Source organism: Lacerta agilis, chromosome 14 (assembly GCF_009819535.1).
Source record: "Lacerta agilis isolate rLacAgi1 chromosome 14, rLacAgi1.pri, whole genome shotgun sequence".
Classification (NCBI taxonomy): Eukaryota; Metazoa; Chordata; class Lepidosauria; order Squamata; family Lacertidae; genus Lacerta; species Lacerta agilis.
Window position 1 is genome coordinate 36,401,616 of NC_046325.1, and position 22,213 is coordinate 36,423,828.

At 47.0% G+C, this 22,213-nt stretch overlaps 1 protein-coding gene across 1 annotated transcript; it reads left to right on the top strand.

Annotated features, from left to right (window-relative positions):
• The first annotated feature begins 687 nt into the window (after nucleotides 1–687).
• On the top strand, nucleotides 688–12,984 carry JOSD2 (Josephin domain containing 2). Its single transcript, XM_033169913.1, has 5 exons — nucleotides 688–817; nucleotides 2,964–3,148; nucleotides 5,935–6,060; nucleotides 7,067–7,261; nucleotides 12,594–12,984. Exons 2-5 carry the CDS (start codon nucleotides 3,009–3,011, stop codon nucleotides 12,694–12,696), a joined length of 564 nt encoding a protein of 187 aa, XP_033025804.1. The 5' UTR covers nucleotides 688–817; nucleotides 2,964–3,008; the 3' UTR covers nucleotides 12,697–12,984.
• Nucleotides 12,985–22,213: the final 9,229 nt, after the last annotated feature.

Genomic DNA, 22,213 nt, shown 5'->3' on the forward strand with positions numbered 1-22,213 from the left:
ATTTACAAACTCATATTTTTTGGGGGGGGGGGGGCCAAGAGCGTGGAGCCCTAAGCTATAGCTTGTTTAGCTTTTATGTAAATCCGGCACTGGCTGAGGAATCTTTAAATCTGGGTGTATATGGTCGTACTGTTATTATTTTTTTACTTGCAATATCAAATAAAAATCATTTCAACGCGCGCCCCGCCCCCCGGTTTTATTGGCTTTTAAACAAACACAATAACTATTAAGCACTGATCCAGCAGCGCACCTGACGGGGTTTGCATCAGCCACTGTCTCTATAGACATGCACGTGCGCAAACTATTTCCAAAAGAGGAATTTGCAAGGTAAATGCAAAGGCGTAACCCTCCCTTACGGACGGCGCAGGAGCACTACTCTTCTGCACCTGACCGCCCTAACCGGCCTTTGGCTCTTTCTCTTCACTCTCCTAGACTTTATTACTATTATTAATTTTATTTTTATTTTCACATTTGCTTGGCCTTATTGTCTATTTCAACTGCATCGCTATCCTGTTGCCATAGGGCGCTTTGTGGCTTCTGCGTGTACCGCGCCGGCAGTTCGTCCCCGCCCACGCGACACTACGTCACCGGCGCAGATCCGGGGAAAGGGAGGTTTGGCCGCATTCCTTCCTTCCGGCCGGCGCCCGCCGCGAGGCATGCCGGGAGCTGAAGTCCCGCCGCCCTCGCCCGATGCTCGCTGGGAATGGTAGTTCGCCGCCCACGCCCTTTGCACTGTCAGCCTGGCCTTGAAAGGAAGCCGCTCCCGGGGATGGGCACGGTGCGGAGTTTTAGTTGCTGGAGTGCCAGCTTCGCGAGGGTAAGATGCTTTTATTGTTATTATTATTTATTTTTCTCCTCCTGGGAAGTCTGGGTATTGTTAGCCACGCTAGTAAGCCGGCTGGGGAAGGGGATTTAAAAACAACAACAACAACCACCCGGGCTGGGGAGGGCTTCTTTTAACTAAAACAGTTGCGCTTTAGAGCACGTACAGAGTGCAGCCTGCCTGCCTGCCTGGGCAGGATCAGCAGCTCCCCCCAGCCCAGTGCAGCTACCTATTAAATTGCGATTAGGGAAAGTTTTCTAGCGAAAAGGAAAGGACTGTGAGCTGTAAGCTCTGTTGTCTCTCTCGGGGAGTTATATATATATATAAGATTGGGATTAGGAAAAATTTCCTGGTGAAATAGAAGACTATGAGCTGTCAGCTCTCATGTAGGCCGCTAGACGTTTTAATAATATGTTTATAATTGCTTTTGGAAACACAGTTTGGGCATGGGGAATTAACTCTCCTGTCCGGGCAGTTCGATGTTGTTTGTTTGTTTTATTCGTTTCGTTAGCTAAAAATCTATACACTGCTTGCTTTTAAAGAAAAACAGCAGCCCTCAAAGTGCTTTGCAAGAAGATCAGGCAATAAAATCAAGGCGCTTTGAAACGTAACTAAAGTTGAAATGCTAAAACAGGTTCGAATGATCTCAGCTTCCTATTTATTTGCCAAATTTGGATACCGTCCTTCGTCCATGGATCTCAGGGCGGTTTACAGCATTAAAATGCAGGGTGGAAATGCAAAATACACAATAAAGCGAACCAATATACCTCCCTGCCCCCATGCTAGTCTTCACTCAGAGTAGGACCACTGGAATTAAAAGGCAGGAGTAACTTGGGGTTTCCTTAGTTTCTGTGGATCTGCTTTCTCAGTAGGACTTGTTTGAATACAGCAGCCCTGTGTCTTTCTTCCTAGCATGTATGCTGGCGGCTTCTATATTTTAGGAGACCTTTTTTAAAAGCCTGTACAGTAGTGACATGAATTGGCACTACAGTACTTTGCTAGCATTACCTTGCTTGCCTGGGGAACTTGGCTAGTGAGGGCTGGTTTGGACAATTATAATTTTAGCAAATTGCAGTACAGCTCTTCTGTTCCTGTTAAAACAAAATAAAGCAGGGTGGAAGGGGGAAAACGGTTTTGATCTTTAAACGTTAAGTGCCTTTAGTCTGCAATCCTAACACCATTTACCCTGGATTATTGAATTCAATATGACTTACATCTGAGTAGATAGGGTTCTGCTGTATGTTGTGGAGGAATAACTTTAGACCTAATGGTTCAAAACGCTTTCGGTGAAGTCAGTTTTAATGCTGCAGCTACATTAGTTGCATGAATTTTATGTGAATTTTGATCGTAACGATTGTATCGTGTATTATATTTAGTTGTATGTTATTTAGTTGTACACTGTCCTGTGACTGCTGCGTTGATGGGCAGTATAAAAAACACATCAATAAATAATAAATTTCACCAATAAATGGATATTGGTGGTGATTTCTTTAAGCACTGTTTTTTTTACTATTCTAGTGGCTAAAATATTTGGTTTCTGTGTGTCTTAGTAATATGTGTTTTGATTCTTTCTCTCCCATCTCTTAGACTTAAGGAGTATTCATTTTGGTGGGACCATGTTGTTTGTTGCATTCAGATACTGCCTTTCTGCCATGGAAGTTAACATTTGTCGTTATGCTCTTGTGGCTTCTGTGGTGTTGTTGATGATGGTCGAAGTATCGGCAGTGATTGGTTGGGGCTTCCCTGATGCTGGTGTCGGGTGGAAAGAGGGAGGAGAGTCTCTGGCTGCCATTGGCTGAGCTGCTGTGATCCGAGAGAGGGGGGTGTGGCAGGTAGGAATGCCTTGGAGATGAGTAGAAGAGAAGACAGGTGACATGAGAAGGTGTTACGCCTAGGGCAACTTAAAAGAGGTTCAGAGTAGGCAAAGGGGTAGCCGAGAAGAACCAAAGGAAGCCGCTTGAGAGGGTAAAGGAAACGATGAGACGGAATGAGCAAAGAGGAAAGGGGCTGAAGTGAGAAAAGCCAGAGTACACATAGTTGATGTGAAACTACCAGCCAGGCAGTAGCTCACTAATGCAATTGCATTGATTTGCCTGCCTTCTCTGTCTTCTGTGATTTCATTATTGGACTTTTTTCCCAGGGCTGATCTCTTGCAGGAAGAACCTCTTGGACCTGCGTCGATCTGATGTCTGGGTCCGGACGAAATGAAGCTCCTGGGGTTTACCATGAGCGGCAGCGGCTGGAGCTGTGTGCCGTCCATGCCCTCAACAACGTCCTGCAGGAGCGAATTTTCACGCAAGAGGCGGCGGACGAGATCTGCAAGAAGTGAGTACTGTAGCTGGAACGTCTTGTGCTTTTTCCGCCTCTCGCTAATACCTCTGTATCTGCTTTCAAGATTCCCAGAGGAGACTTTTCTCTGCATGCAGGATCCTTTTGTCAATGCCCTAACAGCCTTTCAGCTCTGTAAATGGCTTATTACGGCCGCCGCCTTTAAAAATTCCCCAACAGTCAATTGTTTTTTCAAGGAGCGAGGGGGAGAAGAAGGAGAAGGCTGTATCTCCTTCATATTTTCTGCTGTGCCCCCCAAATCTGACAGCCTTGAGGACTAGAACCTCCAGGCTGGCTGCTGGAGAGCCCCCATAGACAGCCCCCACAGTGTCATGTGACAAAGACGCATGAGACCAGGAACAGCTGTTGGAGTCTAACTGCCATAACTGCCATTCTAGTTTGTAACTGTCTATCAGTGCTGTGTGAGTTACTTACCTTGACTGTGGTGGCTAGTTCCTCTCAGAGTGTGTGCCTGTATAGAGAAGAGCCTGTCTTCTATATGTGATCTGTTTTTAAGAAGTTTATTTTAAGCTTAATAGAAGTTTTATTTGTTTCAATGAAAACTCTGCTTAAATAATTCCCGCTGCGCGTCACACAGTACCATGAAATGCATGTGAGCAGTGTTAGAAACTCAGATATATAAGCTAGGCGCCAAACAGCTCTTTAAACCCAAATGTCTCATTGCCATTTTGGGGCAAGACAGCTCTAAAGTCTTATTTTTCAAACGATGGAGTGACTGCGATTGATTCTCAGTTATAGATCTGGCTAGTTCAGATGACAACCTTGAGCTAGGTTAAGAGCTTTGAGAACTTAAAGAAAAGTAACTTGATGCAGGGACAGTCCACGTATATATATTGGCCGATTCCAACCTCTTTCTTAATGGTAACTGCTCCTGCTCAGGCTGCCCAGGAAAAGCATTTTGGTTCCAGAAGTTCATTCCGATTGTGCAGATAAAAATACAACTGATGGAATTCTACAGGATGGGGCATTAGTGTGTGGAAGAAGCAGTCAAGATCCAGTGATCCCCAGGCATGCACCTCCAGATGGTGGAAATGTCAGGCATCATCCTGGCTCCCAGGCATCTTCTCCGAGTCAAAAGTGGTCGAAAGCCACGGCTAATTTTGAACACTGCGTGTGAGGTTTTGCATAATTTGTGCTTAACTAGCTTTCAGTGAATCATCTTTAAAATACAGTTCTGCATTGGCACATGATGGCGCATCACCCCTTCCGCTTGGCGTGGACCTGCCAGTCTCTTCTCGTGCGCCTTTAAATTCGGGAGCACTGCACTAGGTTAGGGCACTAATTCTGTGTGTCTGTCACCGACGGTCCAGCTGTGTCCTTGACAGTTGATGGATGGACTGGGCAACTCCCAAGGTGTTTTGTGGGAGATGCTGTTTCCTTTAGTCACTTAAACCCACTGGTCATCGTGGTACTTTAATTAGCACAGTGCAGGTATAAATCTTGCATTCAGCAGCCACTCCAGTGGATGGAACAGGTGTGAAGTCCGCATCTGAAATACTGCTTCTTTTGCAGTATAGATCTGTTGATTGATTGTTCATTTTTATACAACGTTGTTCAGGGCAAGCACGCTTCCCTGGGGTATAATATTTCTCTGGAAAAGCAGAGGAGGCAGTTGAATAGAAAGAAGTACACATCCTTTATTCTCAATATATTTTGAGGGTATCTCTCTCCGGGGACAAGTTTCTACGAACTTTAAATGGGAACAGGACGTGTGAAACACACGTATTTTATCTGGCACAAACGTAGGAGAACCAAAAATTTGCAGGTTGATAATAAATGAATAAATTTGCAGGATGATAATAAAGAAATAACAACAGCTACATGGTAACATCATTGGGTTGGTGCTTTTACAGAATACAGTAGAAGAAAGAAAGGACTGTCTCGTGGAGAATACAATATAGCATTTGACAGAGGAAGATGGAAATAGGGCTGGGGGAGTTTGCAATGCAATTCAGTAATGATGTACTTAGGTTAAATCATGCATACATACTAAAGGGTTGTGCTGACCAGAGAAGGTGGGTATTGAGGAGAGATAACATGATGTGGTTAAACCCCTAAATGCCCTCGCCCCGTATACCTGAAGGAGCATCTCCACCCCAGTCGCTCAGCCCAGACACTGAGGTCCAGCTTCAAGTGCCTTCTGGTGGTTCCCTCACTGCGATAAGTGAAGCTACAGGGAACCAGGCAGAGGGCCTTCGTGGTAGTGGCACCTGTCCTGTGGAACACCCTGCCATCAGATGTTAAGGAGATGAGTAATTACAGTGGTACCTTGTGTTAAGTACTTGATTCATTCTGGAGGTCCGTTCTTAACCTGAAACTGTTCTTAACCTGAAGCACCACTTTAGCTAAAGGGACCTCCCACTGCCACTGCGCCGCCAGAGCACAATTTCTGTTCTTATCCTGAAGCAAAGTTCTTAAACTGAAGCGTTATTTCTGGGTTAGCGGAGTTTGTAACCTGAAGCGTATGTAACCCGAGGTACCACTGTAAATAACATTTAGGAAACATCTGAAGGCAACCCTGTATAAGGAAGCTTTTTAAGGTTTAATGTTTTACTATGTTTTTATATATGCTGGAAGCTGCCCAGAGTGGCTGGGGGGACCCAGTCAGATGGGTGGGGTACACATTAATAATAATTCGAAACAGTAATTCTCGGATTGAGGTCGAACACTGATCCCAAGAATTTCCATGTGCCTTATTTTTTTTCACTGGCGTCCAGCCCTCTGGTTCTTACAATGAGTCCCTCCTTTCTTCCCTCCAACAGGCTGGCCCCAGATGCCAGGTGGAACCCACACCGCAGCTTTCTGGGAACCGGGAATTATGATGTCAACGTCATCATGGCAGCTCTTCAAAGTGTGGGACTAGAAGCCATCTGGTGGGACAAACGGAGGTGAGGAGAGCCTGTTGTTGTGTATCTGTTTCCCCTGGCACAGGTGACTTTGCAGGCTCCCCATCATCTGTCGGCTTGCCATTGTTACAGTGGCGGACTTGCCACGCTTCTGTCCTTCTCCCTCCCATTGGCAGATCCTCTTCCACCTTCCTCTTTTAGCTTGCTTCTTTATTATGTTTATGAGATGCTTTTCTTCCAAATTGCTGGCGGCCACGGCTGACAATCTAATATGCAATTCTGTTACATGAAAGGAAAACAGAATGAGAAGTGGAGAGAGAGGTGGGGGGAGGGGAACTAAGCAGAGTTGCATAGCATCTTCAGTTCTAATAACCGGATGGAGTGGCCACTGCAGTGAGAGGGTTTGGAGAGAAAGAGGGCAGCCAGTTGGCGTCTGGTCCCAGCTGAGCTCATGGAGGGGCTCTTGCTGGCTCAAGGTGGCAGGAAGTGTCTCCATTTCATCCCCCATGTTACGCTGTGTGCATGGAGATGAATTGCGAGCACCCGAGGTGAGTTGGTCTGCGCTGCAATGTTGAGTAAGGAAGGCCAAAGTCTCATCCACTGAAATCTCCCACCGTTTGCTCTTTTGATATGATTGCAGTCCCCATAGGGCAGGCATTTCCAACAGGTCAATTGCGATCTACTGGTTGATCACAGGGCGTCCCTGGTCTTCTCTCCCCCCCCAAAAAAATCTCAACAACTTTGCTCAATCCAATGGATAGATCACTGCCAGTTTTGTTATAGTGGGAGTAGATCACAGTCTGTTGGGAGTTGGACATGCCTGCCATAGGGTGTTTTAGTTGTTGTCCCCTACCATGAATTCCTCCCGTTTAAAAAGTTGGACCTGGAATTTTGGAGAATGTGGAAGTGACTTTTAATCTCCTCTCCCGAGCTGAGACCAGCCTTACCAGCTCAACACCATTGAGTTTCTACAAGTCACTTGAGAAATCTCTGTCTCTCTCCAGAATCAAACCTTCTTTGATGAGTCTCATCTCCCTTTGTGCCTTAGGCCCCTAGAGCAGCTCTCCCTGGAAGGGGTTCTTGGCTTCATCATCAACGTCCCATCCAATGTGTGTCTGGGCTTCCTGTCCCTCCCAGTGAGGCGCCGCCACTGGATCGCTGTGCGCCAGCTTGACGGCACCTACTACAACCTTGACTCCAAGCTGAAGGGTCCGGCTCCAATCGGTGGTGAATCTGACCTCAGGTACTGCTCCTGTGGCTGGTTTGGGGATGACTATTGTGTAGTCCCAATGATGTTTATTTTAAAATACTTTATATCCTGCCTCCTTTATTCTCCTCGCGCCCCCAAAGTGAATCAGAGTTGGCTTACACCAAAGCAGATTGTGCAGTAGAATAGAATTTATAGTGTGAGAAAGAGACCTCAAAGTTCATTTTGCTGATTTAAGGAATCCACTGCGATAGCATTCCTGCTAGATGGCCATTTGGCAATAAATAAGAAATACATTATAACCTTGCTGGAAAGCCAAACACCATCAGTTTTGGAGGTAGACATTGCTTAAATAACAAGAGCATCAGAAAACTCAGTTAAAAGACTTCTGGTATAGTCTTGTCTTCTCTTTGCCAGGCCTCTTAGAAGAGTATGAAGTGTTGGGTCCTGACAAGCTTCCCTTGAAAAGTTATTCATAGAATCACAGAATTGTAGAGTTGGAAAGGGACCCCAAGGGTCATGTAGTCCAACCCCCTGCAATGCAGGGAACTCGGCTAAAGCCTCCATGGCAGATGCCCAACCAACCTATGCTTAAAAACCACCGACGCAGAAGAGTCCATAGGTAGGTGCTGCTATCAAAAAAGCCTGGCTTTTAGTAGCTGTTCATGGTATGTCATTTGGCAGTGGGAGAGAGAAAAGGTGAAGATGGAGAAGGAATATACAGGAGGAGGAGCCGGAAGATACACGGGTCCCAAGAATACTATGCAGTAGGTGGTAAAAAGAAGTTTGTGTAGTTTTAAAATCTCGCCACTGCCAACATGTAAAGGAGCGTCTCCACCTCCATCATTCTGAAGTCCAGCTCCGAGGGTCTTCTGGCGGTTCCCTCCCAGCGAGATGAGATTACAGGGAACCAGGCAGAGGGGTTCTCGGTGGTGGCCCCCGCCCTGTGGAATGCCCTCCCATCAGATGTCAAGGAAATAAACAACTACAGTGGTACCTCGGGTTACATACGCTGCAGGTTACATACGCTTCAGTTTACAGACTCCTCTAACCCAGAAATAACGCTTCAGGTTAAGAACTTTGCTTCAGGATAAGAACAGAAATCGTGGTCTGGTGGCGCAGCAGCAGCTGGAAGTCCCATTAGCTAAAGTGGTGCTTCAGGTTAAGAACAGTTTCAGGTTAAGAACGGACCTCTGGAACAAATTAAGTACATAACCAGAGGTACCACTGTATCTGACTTTTAGAAGACATCTGTTTAGGGAAGTTTTTAATGTTTGATGTTTTATCATGCTTTTAATATTCTGTTGGGAGCCGCCCAGAGTGCTTGGGGAAGCCCAGCCGGATAGGCGGGGTATAAATAAATAATAATAAAAATAATTAAGCTTTTGTTATTCTGAGCTGCCAGCATGAGAGATATATTTGAGAGAGAGATATTTGGGAGATGTTACTGCCACCACCCCTGTAGGCCCCCCCCCCCATTCTTGAGCTCAGAGGAAACTGACGTCGTTCTCTGGACATCTTTGGGATTCACAAAGACACGAGCCAAACAGTCCACTCCCTGCCTTTTGAGTTACAAAAACGAGCTTGGCAGCATGTGACAAAGCAGGCAGGTACGGGATTCAGAACCAAGTTCACTTCAAGCAGCTGTGCAAGGATAAATGCAATGCTTTATTAAGAAGGTTACAGCTGCTCCTTCTCCCCACACTTACACGGGGTTTATGTTCTGGGCCCCTGCAAACGTAAGTGAAATTGCATAAAGTGGGGAACCCACCCCACTTCAATAGGGAGGGCGTGTGGGGAGGAAAGAGAGAAAGAGGCTCATATACGCTATTGCAGCTGTTGCCTGGTAGTCGCTCGGAGTCGCTGCCCAACCTGTCCCGAGTCTTCCCATGTTGAGGACCGCTGCCCGGCACACCTTTCACCCACTCATTTCTGAGCAGCAGCCCTGAGCAAGAGAAGACTAATTAATTTATTAATTACGCAGTGACCCATGTAAACACAGTCGCATGCGAGTGGAATATGTAACATAAGCGTAAGAACCCTTTGCCGATAAAATACAGGCTTAACAGTATATGGTGTATTTGGGAATTGGGGGTGCAGAATAGAAAATGGCAGAGCCAGCTTGCCTCACGCTAATACCAACCATTAGAGTCAAACACCTCACTAGCAGATTTCCTCCAGGCATGCATGGTTTTTGCAGTTTACGATGCTTCAGCCAAATTGGAGCTATTAGACCCAGGTCAAAAGACAGGTTAAAAAAAAATAAATCAAAAAGTGCCTGGATACAGAGAAGGTAAATTTTTCCATCAGACAGTCTGGTCCTGGGAACATATTCCCCCAGCTCTGGAGGGTTATGTGCTGGGATATGTGCTCAGTGGATTTCTGCACAGTCACCGTGACCTTGACGCAGTCTTGCTTCAGATACGCAGGTGGCAAGATGAACTGATTTAATGAAACGTCTTCCTCAGTGAAGACTGTGCCCGGGATCCTGAGCAAAAGGCCATTTTAAAATGAGGCGGAAAGGTAGGGTTTATTTGCAGGAGGGGCAGGCAGAAGGCAGCCCAGAGGTACTTTGCAAAGTCTTGCTCTGGAAAGCAGTCAGGTCTCTTCCTGTCCCCATTTGCGTATCTGTGTGATGATATCCTTTGCATGATGGGTTAAGCCAGAGTTACTCTGGGGAAATGGACCCGAGGGACCATAATCCAAGAAAGAACGTTGTCCCATTTTTCTATTTGCAACTACTGATGCTACAGAAGAGGTGCTTCTGTTTCTGCCGCCGATGAGAGGCAACGCCTGAATCCAGCTCAGAATAGCCTAGGGCCAGAGTATCTGAAGAATGCTCCACCCCCATCGTTCAGCCAGGACGCTGAGGTCCAGCTCTGAGGACCTTCTGGTGGTTCTCTCATTGCGAGATGTGAAGCTACAGGGAACCAGGCAGAGGGCCTTCTTGGTAGTGGCACCTGCCCTGTGGAATGCCCTACTGACTGATTTTTAGAAGACATCTGAAGGCTGCCCTAGTAATGTTCAGGGAAGTTTTTAATGGCTTTTTTGAAGTTTTAATGAAATTCTTTTGTTGGGTGCCACCCAGAGTGGCTGGGGCAACCCTGTCAGATGGGCAGGGTGGTGGTGATGATGATGATGATGATGATGATGATGATGAACCACCTTCTCCTGTAGGAACCTGCCCTTTCCCTGAGGTCCTCACTGAGGCTGTTATCCAGGTTCCTCTTCCTTTGGGAAGGATAGATGGGTGGTCACTGGAGATAAATTGTCTTCATGGTAGTGCCCCAACGTAGGGGATATTCTTTCCAATGAGTCTTTTGGCAACCATCCTCCCAGTTTGCAGACACTGTGTTAAAACTCAGGCTGCTAAAGAGTTCTTAGGGTGCAGTCCTTTTGTGTGCTTACTTGTGAGCAGCACCAACTGAGCACAGTGTTACTTGCTTCCAAGTAAGGGGCAGGCTAGCATATGGATTCCAGTTGCTCATGAGGAAACAGCAATAGCCCCGGAGCGCTTTGTTTCACAAGGTGATGCATGGATGTGACACAACTGGCATTTTTAATAGGCATTTGCTCTTCTTGGACAGCAGGTAATTGCTTTAAAGGTGGCATTTGCCACCCACGATTTTTATATGTATTAAAAATGGTAAAGAAATCTGACTGAGTGGGAGCCCTTGGCTTTTCGAGAGAATAAGATGTCAATCCAGCAGCGGCTTAAAAACAATTTTCTTCTGCTGAACTTTGACAGGTAATAATAATGTGATAGGTTGTTTGTTTCTTTCCTGCCTGTTACAATCACAGGCAATTGCCTTGCACCAAGTAAGAGCATTGGTCCATGTAACTAAGTATTGTCTACACCAGGAATGGGGACCCTGTGATCCTCCAGAATGTTGGACTGCAACTCCCATCAACCCAGTTGTCTGGGATCATGGGCGTTGTAGTCCAGCAACAATCTGGAGGGCCACAGGTTCCCCCTTCCCGGCCTACACTGACCACCAGCAGCTCTGCAGGTTTTCAGAGAGAGATCTCTTCCAGTACTTACCTGGATATTCTTGGAATTGAACCTAAAGGCCCTTCGGCAAGCAGCGCATGTGTTCTATCACTAGGCTGTGGTGCTGCTGGTTCTGTTGCTGTGTGTTCCACTTTCAGAATGTATGTGACTGACTTTGGGTTGTAAGTTGCGTTGAAAACCTGATAGCGCAAAGGCAAGTCAGTAAAGAGGAACTAAATCAAGAAAACCAGAGCGACTTCTTGTAGCCAGAGATCATGCAGGCAATATTTTTTTCATTTTTTCATCGGATTCATGAACTAGAGTGTTAAAATTGGGGTGTGCACCGAGCAAAAGGGTCATTGCAGGATCAACCAAGCTAACCACGTGAGGAGGCACAAGATGGTAGGAACGTGGAGAACACAGCCTGGTCATCTGGGGGCGTGAGACATGAATGTCATCCATAATCTGAACAGCTGCTAGAGCATCAAAGCATATAACCTCTTGCCGTCAAAAGCCACGGTAAGCCAGCTACTCCCCAGAGACACTGCAGTGCCTTTTTGCCTTTGATAAAGACCAGTCCAGTAACTCTCCTGGAATTTTGTTCTTCCTCTTGGAACGCTACACCCCACTTGGAAGTCTTACTAGTGCCGGGCAAAATGAGCAATTTCCTTCTGGTGTGAGCTGGCAGCAGGGCAAAGGTGAAGTTTGGAAAACAGCCACGGCAATTTTGTGTGGCAACGGTTCTGCAACCGGAATTCTGCCAATGGGTGTTTGGAGTTTGCTTTGGGAGACCCTGCTAGATCCCGTTTGGGGAAGAACCTTTGACCACCTGCCTTCTGTGCAGAATATTCCAGGTTCAATTGCTGGTGTCTCCAGCAATCGCCCCCTGTGCAAACCCCCCAAATTGCTACCGCTAGTCAAGAGGAGTAGTAGTAGTAGTAGTAGTAGTAATAATAATAATAATAATTTATTATTTATACCCCACCCATCTGGCTGGGTTTCCCCAGCCACTCTGGGTGGCACCCAACAGAATACTAAACACACGATAAAACATCAAACATTCAAACTTCCCTAAACAGGGCTGCCTTCAGATGTCTTAGAAGTCAGATAGTTGTTTATTTCCTTGACATCTGACGGGAGGGTGTTCCACAGGGCTGGCGCCACAACCGAGAAGGCCCTCTGCCTGGTTCTGTTACCTCACTTCTCGCAGTGAGGGAACCGCCAGAAGGCCCTCGGAACTGGACCTCAGTGTCTGGGCTGAACGATGGAGGTGGAGACGCTCCTTCAGGTATGGACAATACCGAGCTAGATGGACCAATGGCAGCTTTCTACATTCCTGTCCATGACCTCTTCTTCCTTCCCTTCTCTTCACCACAGGGTGTTCCTGCAGGAAGTACTGTCCCAGGGCCCTTGCGAGCTGCTGCTGGTCGTGCCCCATGAGTCAAGCGAAGCTGGGAACTGGCTGAGCACAGTCAGGTGACCCCTGGCGCCTACAGATCCACGTTTGGGGCCTGCCCTGAAGCACTCTGCCCCACCCTGTTGTACTGGCTGCTGCATGCGTTGTGGGGGAGGAAGAAGCTGCACGTTCTCCCGTTTCTACACTGCCAGTCTGGGAGCAACAGTACGAGATCCGTCCTCCCCACTCCTTCAGGAAATAGGAGTCCCCGGCTTCCCCCTTGCTTTTTAAAGACTTGGCCTGTCCTGGGACAGTGTGGAATAAAGGATGCAGTGCCCAAATGGTGCCAGGTCTCCTGGCGCGACCAGTTAAGACCTGTGAGATGAGTCAAGCTATGTCTTCCAACAGTGACCAACCAGATCTTCCGGGTGTGTGTGTGTGTCTAGCTTTAGAGGCAGAGTATGATGGTGCTGTCCAACCCTTGTGCGTTTCCTGGCATGTGGCAGTCGGTGTTATAAATATGTCTGAACTACCCGGCTCTGCTTCCGGCCACTATGGCGTAGCAGACCTCTCTTCTCTGCTTATACTGGTACGTGATCCCTTTCGTGAAAAGCCATTTCTGCTAGTGCATCACAGCGAGTTCCTTGGGCTAAGCGAGGACTTCCTTTGCCTTTTGCCTTAAATCTGCTGCCTCTTCATTTTGGGGAGAGGTGCTTGGGGCCTCCAAAGGGTCCGCTCTGGAGGATATTGGGAGGGGCAATTTGCAGGACATCTCGTTGTTTTTTTTCCCTGCAGAAGGCCGTAGGAATGATATATGGGGTTAAGAACTCTGGAGTGGCTGTCTGACGAGTGAAGTTGGGAAAGAGGGAGAAAAGAAGTGTGAAAGTGCAATTTTGTTAGCGTGTCCGGGGATCCAGGGTGAAGTTTGCTTGAGGAATTATTGGGCTGGAGTCACAGATTGGCTTGCGCAGAGATGCAAGGCTGCAAACACTTAACTCCTGGGCCAGTAATTGCTGGCTAACATAAATTCAACCAGGAAGCTTCTCCCAACAATGTTAGGTGATGGGGAAAATCTGTCTGTTGGATTTCTACCTGTCACACAGCTGTTCCAAAGCACAGGTTGGATTGGGGTAGGGGGAAGAGGTAGGTTTTTATTTTTATTTTTGTGGGTGGAGGGAGTCTTCTTAAAGGAAAAGGTGTGTTTCTCATCCTCCAGGAGGAAAATTGCAAAGGGTTACCAGTACATGACGTTCCTTGCAGTAGATCAGCAATGAGTGGGAGCCGCACAGCTTTTCCGCAGCGGTCAGGGAGTGAGGCTAGTACCCTGCCCAGCTCTCTCTCTGCCCCCCCCCAATGTAATAATCCTTCCAATCTTTATGTTTTGTTTAGCAACTCGCGCTGTCCTTTTCCCGACAAGGAAAATATCCCACCCCCTCTTCCAAAACACAAGAACCTTTTTAAGTTCTCAGAAAACCGAAAAAGAAGGAAAAAACTAAATTATGCAAAACCAATAAAATGTGTGCTGAGTTTGTGATTGTTCCGCGTGGAATGTATTCCCCCCCCCCCCGGAATGGGCGGAGGGAGTCATACCTGCTTGCATAGGGAGAGTCAGCCTGTTGTTTTGGAAGAGTCACTGTGACTGTGTTGAGGAATGCATGAGTGGAGTGGGAAAGGCTGTCTATTGCAGGTAAGAAACCAGTTCTGTGTTGCTAATTATATTAGTGAGTTAGTGAGTGTTTGTGTGTCCTCACCACTTCACAGATGAAAACAGACGCGATCTTTTTGTATGCTGGTGCTACCCCTCTTTTTTCATCAAAGTATATTTATTTATTTTATTTTACTTTATCTTATTTTTTTATTTTTTTATTTATTAGAGTTGCCATATTTCAAACAGTGAAAATCCAGGCAGGAATGTTGTTGAGCTTTTCGTTTTTCTTTTTGGGGGGCAAAATCGCTTTTTAAAAATGCCGTTTTTGAGCTATTTTTATGGATAAACAGCAAGATCAGCACTGTAGACATCAGCTGCCAAAATTCGGACGTATGGCAACCCTATGTATATTTATTGAAATATCTATACAGTGGTACCTCGCAAGACGAATGCCTCGCGCAACAAAAAACTCGCTAGACGAAAGGGTTTTGCGGTTTTTTAGGTGACTCGCAAGACGAATTTTACTATGGTCGTGCTTCGCAAGACAAAAACAGTTTGTGATCCCCCCCCCCCCCGCACAATGCATTCCTATGAGAAACCGCGCTTCACAAGACGAAATTTTCACAAGACGAAACAACTCGTGGAACGGATTAATTTTGTCTTGCAAGGCACCACTGTATCACTCTTCATCTAAGGACGTCAGGCCAGTTTTCAATACAAAAACACAAAAATGCTTATGACATAGATTGTTTAATTAGCCAAACGTCTAGAAGAAGAGGAATGCTTTTGCTTGCTGCCTAAATATCTGTAATGATGGTGCCAGGCGAGCCTCCCTGGGGAGACCATTTCACAAGCAGGTAGCCACCACAGAAAAGGCCCGTTTTCCAGACCTTTTGCAGAAGAGGCACATGAGGAAGGGCCTCAGGTGATGATCGCGGAGTCCTGGTTGCTACCATTGGCTTAGCCCAAATGCCATTGAGGGACATTCCTGCCCCCTCCCATTTGTTTATTAAACTGAACAGCTACTATACAGAAGAGGTGAAAGGCTGGTTCTCTGCTTTTCTAGAAGCCAAAGCTAAGGTCACATTCATGCCATGCATTTAAAGCACTGTGATATCACTTTATAAACAGTCATGGATTCTCTCAAAGAATTATGGGAGCTGTAGTTTGTTAAGGATGCTGAGAGTTGTTGGGTGGCGCCTGTTCCTCTTCTAGAGCTTTGATTCCCAAAGAAGAGGAATTGATTGTTACACCACCCTGGAATTTGGAGCTCTGCCAGGGGAATAAGGGTCACCCAACAACTCTTAAGCACCTTTAACAAACTACCGGTACATCTCGCAAATGTATGGCCATATCTTCCAACATTCCTCAGGTGAAAATAGGGACATTTCTCAGTCTCCTCCTCGCCTGCTCTCCAGCACCTGTTACAACCTTCCCAAGGAAGGAGGCTGGCAGCGGAGGCTGTGTAATTCCGAGATTGTCCCTGGAAAATCGGGACACTTGGAGGGTATCCTGGCATGAATGTGGCCTAGATCTCATGGGCTTAAGTTACAGGAGTGCAGATTTTGAATGAAATACTCATTAACTGCTAAGAGCAAAACAAAATAAAAAATAAAAAAATTCCTTCCAGTAGCACCTAGACCAAGTTTGTTCTTGGTATGAGCTTTCGTGTGAACAAGAACAAACTTAGTTGGTCTCTAAGGTGCTACTGGAAGGAATTTTTTTATTTTTTATTTTGTTTTGACTATGGCAGACCAACACGGCTACCTACCTGTAACTGGTAAGAGCAGTTCTACAGTGAAATGAGGGGTGTGTGGAGGTGTTTCAGCAGAGTCTAGCCAGCCATATGTCCAGGAGGAGGTTCAAATGGATGGCCCCCAACAAGGGTGGGGACCTTTTTGGGGTCACAGGCCAGATATTTAAGAGGCTCCCCCCCTTCCACTGACTTATCAATCGCCTGGTGGCATCAGGGGATTTGGTGCTTTGAAGTCCCAAAGAGGCCTTGAAACAGCTGCGAAAGCGAAGACCCTTTTATTTTGCTGCCTCTGAGCTGCTTTGAAGTCCAAACTCACTTTAATCCCTGGGAATCAGAGCCTCGGTTTTGGTCGGATTTAGTGATGGAGGGAGGGCTTTTGTGCTGAAACTGCTTCTGAAATGAAAAGGCGGGGGGGGACTTTGCTTTAGCGGGGGTTTCCATTCTGCTTAGACCCGGGTTTGGGCTTGTGAGAGTTCCATGCTTGATGTTGGGTGCATGGTGAGTGGGCCTGCCTTGCCTGGGACAGCCTCACTGGCCAAATTTGGCGTGAGGGGCCAGAGTTTCCCCACTTAATGCCCTATGAGAGCGCTTCCAACTATGTTGTGGCACAGTGGGTCAGTGTATCTGGTTGTTAACCAGAAGGTTAATGGTTTGAGCTCACCCAAGGGACGGCTGTGGGCAGGATTCCTGCATTGCCAGGGGTTGGACTAGATGACACTCGGGGTCCTTTCCTTTCCAGCTCCACGATTCCATGATTCTGCAGTAGCCTCTTCTGCCCTTCCTCCTCCTGTGTTGTGTAGGAGCAAGGTGACCATAACTGCATCCCAATATAGGAATACTTTAATACACGTAATTGCAAAACGCTACAGTTCTAACATGCAGCAATATGTTAGAAATGGGGACAGATGGCTATGGCTGGTGAAGGGGCAGGGTAATTTCATTCCGTTCTCGTTTAAAGGTGAACGCACCTCATTCACTGTTTTCAAAACGAGATGTAATTTGAAACATGACCGTCCTTCACAACGTGCAGTTTCCCGAAGTTTCCAATGCAGTTCCCCAGCCAAGTAATGTGCTCACAAATGCACAGAATAAGGTGCACGTGAAAATGCATCTGTTCATGAAAGTAACATCTAAAAAGCATTGTTGCCCCAAGCTGCTCTGCAAAGAAAAAAAATATTGTATGTTAGTCAAAATTGCCTGCAATGGTATAAAGAGAAATTCGCATGAAACTGCTTGTGAAGTTTCATGATTTTTTTTTCCTTTTTAAGCAAATTGATGTGGAGAACTGAATTTAAGATTGGAAAAATGGGAAACGGAGAACCCCCAAATTTACATGTTCCTCTATCGTGGGGGGGGGAGGAGGAGGAGGAGTCCGGATTTGATATCCCGCTTTATCACTACCCGGAGGAGTCTCAAAGCGGCTAACATTCTCCTTTCCCTTCCTCCCCCACAACAAACACGCTTGTGAGGTGAGTGAGGCTGAGAGACTTCAAAGAAGCAGCAGCTGCATGTGGAGGAGCAGGGCCGCAAACCCGATTCACCAGATTACGAGTCTACTGCTCTTAACCACTACACCACACTGGCTCTGAGCAGATTTGTGTCCATATGCACCAATTTACATGTGGCGAATGTTGAGAGGCCAACAGAGGAGGTTGGATTCCAGACTAACTTGAATGAATGCTCATGATTGTCATTTTTGAAAAAGGTATCTTTCCCAGAAGGCAAAATGAATAAAACTGAGGGATTTTTCCAACCACAAGTATCAAGAAACAGAAACTTTCCCCTATTTATGAAAGGGTTACTTGGAGTACCCAGGTGTTTTGATTGGTGTGGTGGTGCTGGTGGGGTGGTGGGGGGCGGCAGCAAGTGCACACATGCAGAGTTTCTTACCGGGTCAAAAGAAAGGCGGATAACGTTGTTAGTGTCTTAACCTCTTTGCAGAACCGGGCCCCCAGGCTGGTAACAAGAAGGACCTGTGTTGCCAGTTTGTCTTGCTCTGCACCTCGTGAAAAGTGGGCCTTGGGTACTGGCAAATGTGGGCCAAGGGGTATTGGGGAAAGGATGGACTTTGCATGCGCAGCCACTCTTGTCAGGGTCACCTGCAGCCGGTAAAACGAAACACAAAACAATATATTTCCCTGATGAAGCAGTAAAGCTGCCTTCTCCTGCAAGCAAGTACAGTAGGAGAAACAGGTAGGCTCCATACCCTCCAACATTTCTCTGATGAAAATAGGGACATCCTAAGGAAAAGCAGGACACTCTGGGATCAAATCAGAAACTGGGACGGCTTCTGTGCATCTGGGACTGCTCCCTGGAAAGTAGGGACACTTGGAGGGTCTGCTAGCTGTAGAGATCTTCAGAACTCTGGACTAGATGTTTAAGGGGCAGAGAAGGACAGAGACATCTGTCTTGATGTCAGCCACAAAGCCTGCATTTTTAGTCTCCATTATTAAGACTGTGACTAGACTCCGTGGCAGACATAGGCAGACTCGGCCCTCCATATGTTTTGGGACTACAATTCCCATCATCTTTGACCACTGGTCCTGTTAGCTGGGATCATGGGAGTTGTAGTCCCGAAACATCTGGAGGGCCGGGTTTGCCTATGCCTGCTCTGTGGGTTCAACATCGCCATATTATTTTTCTCTCCTTGCCCTGCTTAGCACCCAGCATGAGGAAGAACCCGAAAGCTTGCTCATTATTTTCTGACATTTTGCTTGACACCCCCCCCCCCCCCAAAAAAAGAGAGCACAGCTTCCTTTACTTTTTAGTATCTATATAAGACTTGAGGTGGCAGCAGAGAGTCGTGCTGATTGATTTCCTGGCCACACAATTCACCACCACCTGGAGAATGGAACAAAGAGTTAGATATAAAGATCTCTTAAAATAAAATAAAAATCAGTGGAAACCCTGTACCGCTATTACAGTGTTAGCTGTCCTGAATGGTTTGTTTGTTTTAGACAATTTTTAGCCTGCTTTTTCACTCAGCAGCTTCCCAAACAGGGTGCAATTAACAATACAGATAAAAGCAGGCAGTGATAAAACAGCAAATGAAACAATGGAGGGAAAACAGTAACAAACCCCAGACCCGGCATTAAAGCAACAGCGATAAAGCAGATAAGAATAATGGAAAGCTCAAGGGGAGGGCCTTAACTGTTCTCTTTCAAAAGAAGCAAACAAGCCCCCAGATCTCCCAGGAGTGCAAAGAAGCGTGTTCAGCAGCGGCTGCCAGGATGCCAGATGGAAGATTTTCGTTACCAGATTTTAGAGTGGGAAGGTATATATATAATGAGGATATGGGCTAAAAACAAATAAAAGGGTGGGGTAGAATCAATGAGTTGGGAAGGACTTTAGAGGTCATCTTGTCCACACACACACACACACACACACACACACACACCCGTTCATGTGGGAAATCTGCTCCTAAAGTAAGGTTACCAGATTTTTTTTTCAATGAATCCGGGGACACTTTTCCACTTCCTACTAAATAGATGGGTTTTGTCAGAGGTCTGATTTGTAAATCCTGGGACCGTCCCCGGGAAATGGGGACGTCTGGTAACCTTATCCTAAGGGTCCATGAGAAGTGACTTTTCCAGCCTCTGCTTAAAAGCCACCAACAAAGGGGAGTCTGTCATCTTCTGCAAAAGCCTATTCCACTTGCATGGCAAGGCCCCGAGCCCTCCCCCATTTCTTGGATAATAAAACACACCGACACCAATATTTCGGGTTAATGGGATAAATAAGGCCACAACTTTTTATTGGTGACAGATGTGAGCTGTATTGGCTTAGGCCGGGGGTCAGCAACCTGCGGCTCCGGAGCCGCATGCGGCTCTCTGACAGGTCTCCCGCGGCTCCAGCATGCCCCCTTTCAATGCCCTTTCAATAATAATTAAATGGTTATCGGCAAAAAAAGGGCCAAAAAAACCATGAATAATCCGCATCAACGTTGAACAGCTGGGCGGTCTTTCTCAGCCTTCTCGGGGTTCTTGAGGACAGACCCAAGATTGATGTCCACCTTGACCACTCCCAGAGAGAGGAAGCGACTTCTTCACACCAATAAGCGTGTGGGGAGGGCTGAGCTTTTACCACCTCGGCGTGCCGATTGGCAGGACAGATGCCTTGGCGCATAGGCTCGGAGCCGGGGCCTTACCGCCAAGGTAGCCACAGAGGATGAAGGCGGGAGGCGGGCACGGGAGAGCGATGCTTCGTCCGGCCAATGAGCCGCCGGGATGCCTGTTCCTGTTTGAGGGGAACATGCCAATGAGGGTGGCGTTAGGGCGGGGAGAAGAAGGAGGTGGGCTTTGCGAGTTATCGAGAGAGAGAGAGAGAGAGAGAGAGAGAGAGAGAGAGAGAGAAGAGTCAGGATAATAAAGGCGGCGGGAGGTGGCGGCGGCGATTGGAGCGGCCCCTGTTTTGAGCGGCCTCTGTCGGGCGGAATCCTTTTCAAAGCGGCCGTGCGGAGGGCGGAGCAGGCGGGCCAGGCGTCGCCGTGACGGGAGGGCGGTGATGGTCGCCGACAGGATGAAGTAGAGCTGCTTTGGGGCGGCGGCGGCGAAAACGTCCGGGCTGCTTCTGAAACCTCCGCCAACCGGTGCTTCACCAGCGCTCGCTGCGGGCGGTGTACATGCTCAAGACGGCCCCAAGGGCGGCTCGGGGGCCCAGAGCCCCGAGGCCGGCGCGCTGCAGTGCCTGGCGTGATTTCCTCCCCCCCAACCTGTTTTTTGCTTTTGGGCTTTTTGCCTTGCTCTCCCACCCCCCTCTCTTTTTCTTCCTCCCCTCCTTTTTTAATCCAAGGGGAGAAATCCCATTTTTAAAACAAACAAACAAACGAAAAACAAACAAACACCCCCCACAGCTGCTGCAGCCACTCTATTTGAATTTTTATTATTACCCTTTTCTCCCTCTATCCCCCCTTTTTCTTTTCTCTTCCCCTTTTGTTTTTGTTTTCAAAAAAAGGAAAAAGAAAAAGATTTCCCCCCTTTATTTTTATTTTTTAAACTACTACATATTTTTAATAGATATTCTCCCCACCCCACCCCACCCCAATTTATATTTTTCCACCCCACTTTTCCATTCCCACCCCCCCTTTTTCTTTCTTTATTAGTTTTCTTGCCAACCTATCTTAGAGGGGGAAGCCCTCTCTCCCACCCACCACACCCCCCAAAAAACAACTTTGAGCTGAACCCCAAAAAACGGGGGTAGATCACTGCTGAAAGTAGATCACAGTTTCTTGGGAGTTGGCCACCCCTGGTATAAGACATGTAACTAGAATAAAAATTTAAAAAAACCAAGCAAATAATTGTAATAACTACTGTAATAAAGCACTGCTATAATTATATATAATTTCCCTAAAATTTTGGTTTCATTCGCCTTTCCGTGCTGAAATGTCACAACCTGAACGACCATGGCTTGCCCCCCCCCCCAGTTTTGATCCTGGGTACGCCCCTGAGTCAATGCAAAAAAGTAAGAACTTATTCTTGTTGTTTTTACTAATTATACTTTGCATTGGCTCCTATACATTATTTATTATTATTGCATTAAGGTAAGAAACAATATATGCAGCGTTATATTTGTTTTAAATGTCGCAATGGTTTTGCGGCTCCCAGTTGTTTTTTCCCCCTTTGGAAACGGGTCCAAGTGGCTCTTTGTGTCTTAAAGGTTGCAGACCCCTGGCTTAGGCACTGGAACTGAACCGACTATATCTGACTCCTGCCCGCCATGCAGGTAGTCTCATGAGGGTCCACCAGTAGGGGGAGCCCTGTTGATGTACATCAGGCATGTCCAACAGGTAGATCGTGATCTACCAGTAGATCACTGGACGTCTGCAGTAGATCACAGGTAGATCATTGGCTCCCCCCCAAGAAGCTGAACAACTGTGGCTCCCCTAAAAAAAAGCCCAACATTTTACCTCGTCCCTGAAAAAAACTCAACAACTTTGACACGAACCCCCCCCCCCCAAATGGGGTAGATCACTGCCAGTTTTTAACTCTGTGAGTAGATCGCAGTCACTTGGGAGTTGGCCACCCCTCATGTCAATCAACTGCAAGCTCCCCCAGGGCCCCCGATGGGGTCCCATATCTGGGCTTCAGACAGGATCCACACCCACGGATCCCTTTAACATATGGTTACCAGACGTCCCCATTTCCCGGGGACAGTCCCCGGATTTACAAATCTGTCCCCAGACAAAATCTGTCCCCGGA